Consider the following 6,743-nt stretch of genomic DNA (forward strand, 5'->3'; position numbering starts at 1 on the left):
ACACTTAAATCATTTTTTATTACTTCAAGTAAAGTCCTTTTTGGTCTGCCTTCGTCTCTCTTCAGTTGTGGTGGAAGGGGAATCTAGGAATGTGATCTGCTGGATGAACGGTGTGAAAGGTCCATGGAGATTTAATTGTGTTTTCAATGAGATCAAGGTGACCACTTCTATTAATTGCTTTGTGGTGTATCACTAGAAAGCTTAATTGTGTGGCTAATGGTCTATCCAAAGCTGGGGTGGGAACTGGGAAGGGATTTTCTATATAGTGATACAAATATGCCTCTGTAAATTCTGGGAGGGTTGTTTTTGGTTTATATGATGTTGGGTTTCTGATTGTACATCTACATCCCCCCCACCTCCCTTTTTGAAATGAATGTATCCTTTTCTAAAAAAAGTCCTTTTCAGTCTGCCCCTAGTTCTTCTAGCCCCTTCAACTTGTAACAGATCACTTTTCCTAACAGGCATTGTAGATGATCTTCTATGCACATAACCAAATCATCTCAATCACCTCCCTTTTTGCAATGAATGTATCCTTTTCTTAAAAAAAAAAAAGTCCTTTTCAGTCTGCCCCTAGCTCTTCTAGCCCCTTCAACTTGTAACAGATCACTTCTCCTAATAGGCATTGTAGATGGTCTTCTATGCAATGAATTTTATCTCATTTTATCACCTATCAGAGTTACTCCTACATTCCTTTGTATGACTGTTTCTAACCCAGTCCTTCCTAATTTTACCACTCATCCATTTAAGTATTCATATTTTTGTCACACTCATTCTTTGAACATGTTGTTTCTTAACCACCCATCCCCATACAACATAGCTGGCATTGCAACTACTCTATTTCCCTTTAGCTGAAGTGGTGTTCGCCTATCATGCTTCAAAGTACCAATACACCTCTGTGTATCAGCAGAGGTGTATCAGCACTTTGAACAATACCCCCCCCCTTTCGTAGTTTCTTTTAAGTTTTAGTTTTAAATATACTTTTATATATTATTTAAAAGAAAATGAATGGGTTCCCAAAAACACCTGTAAACAGGTGTATTGGGAACCAAAAGATACGATACAATACACCCAATACGAGGCGTACCGCATCAAAATTTCGATCCTTGTCACCTATCACACAAGACTCCAGTCTCCAAATGCTCCTCTCCATTTTACCCATGTTGCTCTAATTCTATGGGCAAAATCCTCCTAAAGCCTCTCCTTCATTATGAATTATTGAACCAAGGCAACAAAAGAGGTTACGTTGAGTTATCTCTTGGTCTCCAATCAAGTGCATCCTTCTTCGCACACCTATTATTATTAAATTTACATTGCATATATTCTGTTTTAGTCCTACTTATCTTTAAATGTTTTTTTTTCTAATGCAGTTCTCTATAAACCAAATTTTGTATTTAATCCGTCACTAGTTTCAACAATTAATACTATGTCATCAGCATTCGTCAAGCACCATGGGGGCCTCCTCTGAAATATGTATAATCAATCATCTTTGATTAGCGTTAATAAATAAGGACTATGTGCTGAACCTTGGTGAACTGGTGAAGACCCACCGTAATTGTAAATCTGATGTCTTTCACACAGGAGTTCTGACATGGTTCTTTCACCCTCATACTTATCCTTAATTAGGATCCTTTCACTATGCAATTTTTTCATGGAAATGTTGCCTTGGCAGTTGGCATAGTCAAGGGGCAAAAGGAATCATTTGACCAGCTCCTAAATGCAGATACAACCATGAAGCAGAAAATATATACAAATCTTTGGAAAATGAACCAGCATAGAAGACACACTTTCTAGTTATGGAGACTAGATCAAGAATGCCAGAAGGGGAAGATCATGTATGAAAAATGAAGCACTCAGAAGCATTCCGAGTTTCCTGTGAACCCAGAAAATCATTTGTCATTTTCTGTTTCCTGCCAATAGGCCAAATACCTCCCCTCCAAACAAGACCCCTTAACAATCTAACAAGTTACCTCAGCCTTCCAATCAAAAGATCAGCCAAAATATACAAACCAACACACACACATTAACATTATGCATAATAAATCTGCAAATGAACTTCTAGTTAACACATAAGTTAAAGCATAAAATAAGGTTGTGTTTGGATAGGATTCGGTATTTGTGTTTTTAAAGCCCCAAAGCACAAAGCCCAATTTTAGGTTTTGTGTTTTGGAGCTTAAAAGTGTTTTAACTTTAGAGTTTTCAAAAGAAACACTTGAAACATTTTTTGTCACATTTTTGTTTACCACAACCCAAAGCTCAAAAGCAGAACTTCAGAAGTTAATCCAAGCATAGCCTAAATTGCAGCATATTTTTACTAAGCTGATACATCAATGTTAGACATTGCTAAATTCCTATCAAAGTAAATTAAGGGAGTTCATTGATGCAATAGCCAATCAAAGAAAGAGTAAAACCAAAGAAGAGCATGGCCAATTACACCTTCTAATATGAAATTATAAGAAAAATCAGCAATACATTGATCATCTAGTTCTAGGAAAAGACATTGGCCATAAATATCCAAGTTACAGAACCAACCATGAACAAAAAAGGAAAAGGAACAGCCAACAGGATATCAATTACTTACAAACATTTTTACCATATAACAATCATCAAATCTGAGAGAAATATAACGAGACAAACATCTCATGTGGTCATTGTATTCTTCTTGAGGATACTATTTTCTGCTCCTCTTTCCAGATCGCTTTGTGCCCCTACCAAACCGAGAGTCATCTGAGATGCTGGTATCAGAATCAGATGGTGATGCTGCCCTCCTACTCTTCCTCTTGCGTCCTCCATCAGATTCTTCAGACCCAGATGAATCATAAGAGTGTCGGTGACTTCTCCTCCTCCTCTTCTCCTTCCTGCTCTTCCTATGATGATGGTGATGACCCTCATCCTCATCTGAAGATTCATTTCTCCTACTCTGCTTATGCTTCCTCCTCTTCCTATGACCCTCATCTTCATCTGAATCACTGCTCTCCCTCTTCCTGCTGCTCCTTTTCTTTGATCTACCTCTCTTCTTCCTTTCTCCAGAATCAGACCTTCCTGCCCCTGAGGATTCCTTCTTTTTACTTGATGTCGTTACCTTACTACCCTTCTTCCCATTCCGTGCAGCAATGATCCTCTCAATCTCTGAATCCACATCAGAATCTGAACTCTCACTGTCATCCTCCTCTTCAGAGCTCTCTTCAGAACTTTCAACACCTGCTTTGTTATCCATTTTACCTCCATTAGGTTTCAATTTATCCAACCCCGAGGCAACAGTGGTCTGAAGAGCAGTTGGGTCTTTATCCTTAGAATCCTCTTTCACACTGAGAAAGTTTCTGCATTGGAATGTGAGATGTCCGACGCGGCCGCACTTCTTGCAGGACCCTCGTGCCTCATCAGCATTGGTTCCAGTGATGCGGGCAAGAGCAAGGAGTCCTTGGAAGCTAGCATAGGCATTCTCAGCCTCAGGTTCAGCATTCGACGATTTCTGCTGCGACGATGTCATAGAATCATCCTTATTCGGAGCATAAGGGTCATACCCAATTGCGCTCTGCCATATGCCGTGGGTTTGGAGGGCCGCGCTACTGTGTACCCGATTGTTCGCAGGCATGCGAACTCTACCTGCTGTAGCCGGCATTTTGAAATTTTAAGAGCAACGCTGGAGAGTGGAGAAGAAAGGTCAAGGTTTACGCTTCTACGCCTGAGATCCCTTATTTTGAGTTGGAGAAACCAGGGGGTTCAGATTTAGGTTTCGCTTAAGCCCCCATCTTCTCTGGAATCAAGAATCATATACACGTAAAACAAAAGAAACTTCTGCGAAACGAAATCCAATTAGGGTTCACAATTCTGGTTAACAGTAAGCCCCTACTTCATTGTTCAAGGAACAAAAACCCTAATCCCCTGAAACAAAACAATTTATGCAACGCAAGAATGTTACCGATAGAAACCGTAAACCCTTTCTTCCTTCTTATAAACAAAATCGAGTACGAAGCCGAAATCTTTCTAATCCACATCACAAAATAAAAAATTGAAATCGAGGAGGAGGATAAATAGAAAAAAAGCAAAGCTTGGCGGTGGCGGTGATGGTGATGGTGGCAATGACGATCAGGGGAGCGATCTGCCAATCTCTCTCTTCCTTCGTTATTTCGTGGATTCTACCTCCATATGCAAACTGATCGGGTCGAATCGAAACAGAAATGAAGTTTGAAGTAGATCCAAATTTGATTCGTTTACCAAATCGAATCCTATCCGTCGGATTTATATACCGAATTCGAATCGAATTTGGATTGCAATATGACATGCAAATATCTATTCCATATCATAGATTTCCCTAATTAAATAAAATACAAGAACCTCCCTTCTTATAGTTCTGATAATCATAAAAACCTCCCTTCTTATAGTTTCACTTAAAAACCTCCCTTACCGAAACCTCACTTAAATACCTCCCAATAATCAAAACGGAAAACGTTAAAGAAATGATCATTTCTCAAAATACTTATTTTATTCTTTTATGAATTAATGTATATCTGTTTTTACTAAAATAGCGAATGGTGGTGCACTCCCCTTCCAACCTTTTCAGTTTTTATTAAAATAGCCTTCTCTCCTTTCTCAGTCCTTTACTACTTCTTTTGGGATAGCCAGGGCTCCGGCTAGCTAGTTATAGCTAAGATCAACCGTCCGGATTCTGACCTGGTTCCACGGTCGAACAGGGCCGCTGAACAGGTTGCTCTGTAGCCCTACCTTTGTTTAGTTGGCAATCCTGCTCAACCTCGATGACCACTATCGAGTTCAAAAGATAATGGCACGTCGATTATACAAGGAGAAGAGTCCCGTCTCCACCTCTTCCAGATCGATCTCCTCGACTACGATTAATGAAACCGTCGGCATATTCCACCTTGCTTCCCCTGCATTGTGGATAAAGTCGAAGACCCTGAGGTCCGTTCTTGGAGGCTCTGAAGTAGAACAGATGAAAATTAACTTTATTTAATTAATTGAGAGAGCTTTTGGATCTGGCAATCAAAGGGACAATTAATGAGCTGAAAGCGATGGAGTGCGGGGTGAAACGATGGTGGTAACGTCACCGATCTCTGCCATCATACCAAGTTGGTACTGGTCTGTCAATGTCGTCAAAGGGGAGGACTGCTGGATGGATGTCAACTATTGCAAGCAGAACGGAGTGAGTTTTCCGATTACCTTTCTCGTTGTTTCTAGTTGAGGTTCGGATATCTGATTAAAAATGAATTTCCTATATTTTTCGATGTAATACTGTTATTTGGGAATGTGCCTCTGAATTATCGAACCCATCCAACTCCTTTGATGGAAAAAGTAGAATTTCATTCACACGTTTGTAAATTAAAATTCACATGGTTAGTCCAAAAAAATAGTGCAAGATTGTTAATACAAATCCTAATACATCAAAGAGAGAGAGAAAAAAACTATGAGGAGCCTCTATGAATCGGATGGAGGTTGAAGTCGGAGCACGTCGTTTGTCTGGTCAAGAGCGAAGAACTGAACCCCAATCTTGAAGCACCCACATCCAACTATACAAGATTCTTCTCCAACTAAAGTGTCTCCGACAGGTCAGGTCGATGCCTGGAACCACCGTATAAGGCCCATTGTAAAAGAAAACAACTCCGTCCGATGCGGTTGACGATGGCAAACAAATAGCGAACTTCCGATCGAAATTAAACGCTGCTGTAAGCTGCGACGGTAACCCAATTCAGTTGGGACCGAAGCCCGCCATTCTCTTGACACCGCTCCCCAGATGAACCAAGAGGGGAGTTGGGGCACACGAGAAGAGGAAGTGATGGGTGGCAGCAATTGGGCTAGGCTCTAATCCGTATGCAGAGGGAAGGGCTATCACGTCTACTGCAAGCTCGCCGTTTCTGACAATGTTAGTGACAATGTTCTCTGGGGACAACCACACCAGTGTAGTTGGTGTGGTTGTTACAGCCGGGACGAGGAGTACAGAAGCAGAAGTGCAGCGTTAGGGAGAGAGAATCAAAGGGAAATTAAAGAAGAGAGAAGGTTGGAGGGGAGTGTAGGGCTATTTTAGTAAAAGTAGATGCACATTAATTCGTAAAGAATAAAATAGGTATTTTGAAAAATATCATCTCTTTAATGTTTTTCGTCCTGATGGGGAGTGTAGGGCTATTTTAGTAAAAGTAGAAACTTTACACTGTATTAGGTTCAGACTTCGGACCAGGCCCATTTAAATTATAACAAAAGACAAATTCAAGCCCAGCCATGATCCCCTCAAACCTGTTGTAGGCAGTATTTCATCCCAATTCTCCACTTAAACAAGAGACCTTACCAATCATCCTTGGTACCTTTCTAGGGAAATTTATTAGGGTTGTGTTTGGAATCAATGCTGTTTCTTGAGAAGTGTTTTTTTAAAGAAATAGATAAACAGTATTACATTAGCATGTCATTTTCTCAAAAAACGTTTGCTTGCTGCCACATAGGCATTTTTAAATGCACATCAGCATACGGTTGCTGATTTCTAAGGTGTCGTCCAAGAATAAAATTTTTCAAGAAAATGGTATGGGTTCCAAACACTGGCTTAGTTGTTGTCAAGGTTCTAAATATCGCCCGATACGTTGGTAGGGGTGTATTGGGCACTAACAGTACTTTTCTTTTTACTTTTTTTATTTTTTTCAAATCTGGTTCAGGGGCAGTGGTTTAAGGTTCCTCCACCCCCTGAATTGGTCAAAACCCTGATACACCCTTTGTAGGTAAGGTTCAAAGTATTGACACATATC

At 40.2% G+C, this 6,743-nt stretch overlaps 1 protein-coding gene across 1 annotated transcript; it reads right to left on the reverse strand.

Moving 5' to 3' along the window:
• Positions 1–2,420: 2,420 nt before the first annotated feature.
• LOC148880761 (CAX-interacting protein 4-like) lies at positions 2,421–4,267 on the reverse strand. The gene has a single exon (XM_088962780.1). The coding sequence runs from the start codon at positions 3,617–3,619 to the stop codon at positions 2,669–2,671; it is 951 nt and encodes a 316-aa protein (XP_088818906.1). The 5' UTR covers positions 3,620–4,267; the 3' UTR covers positions 2,421–2,668.
• Positions 4,268–6,743: the final 2,476 nt, after the last annotated feature.

The sequence above is a fragment of the Nelumbo lutea genome, chromosome 1 (genome assembly GCF_056320005.1).
Source record: "Nelumbo lutea isolate HS-2025 chromosome 1, American lotus-T2T, whole genome shotgun sequence".
In the NCBI taxonomy this organism is placed as follows: Eukaryota; Viridiplantae; Streptophyta; class Magnoliopsida; order Proteales; family Nelumbonaceae; genus Nelumbo; species Nelumbo lutea.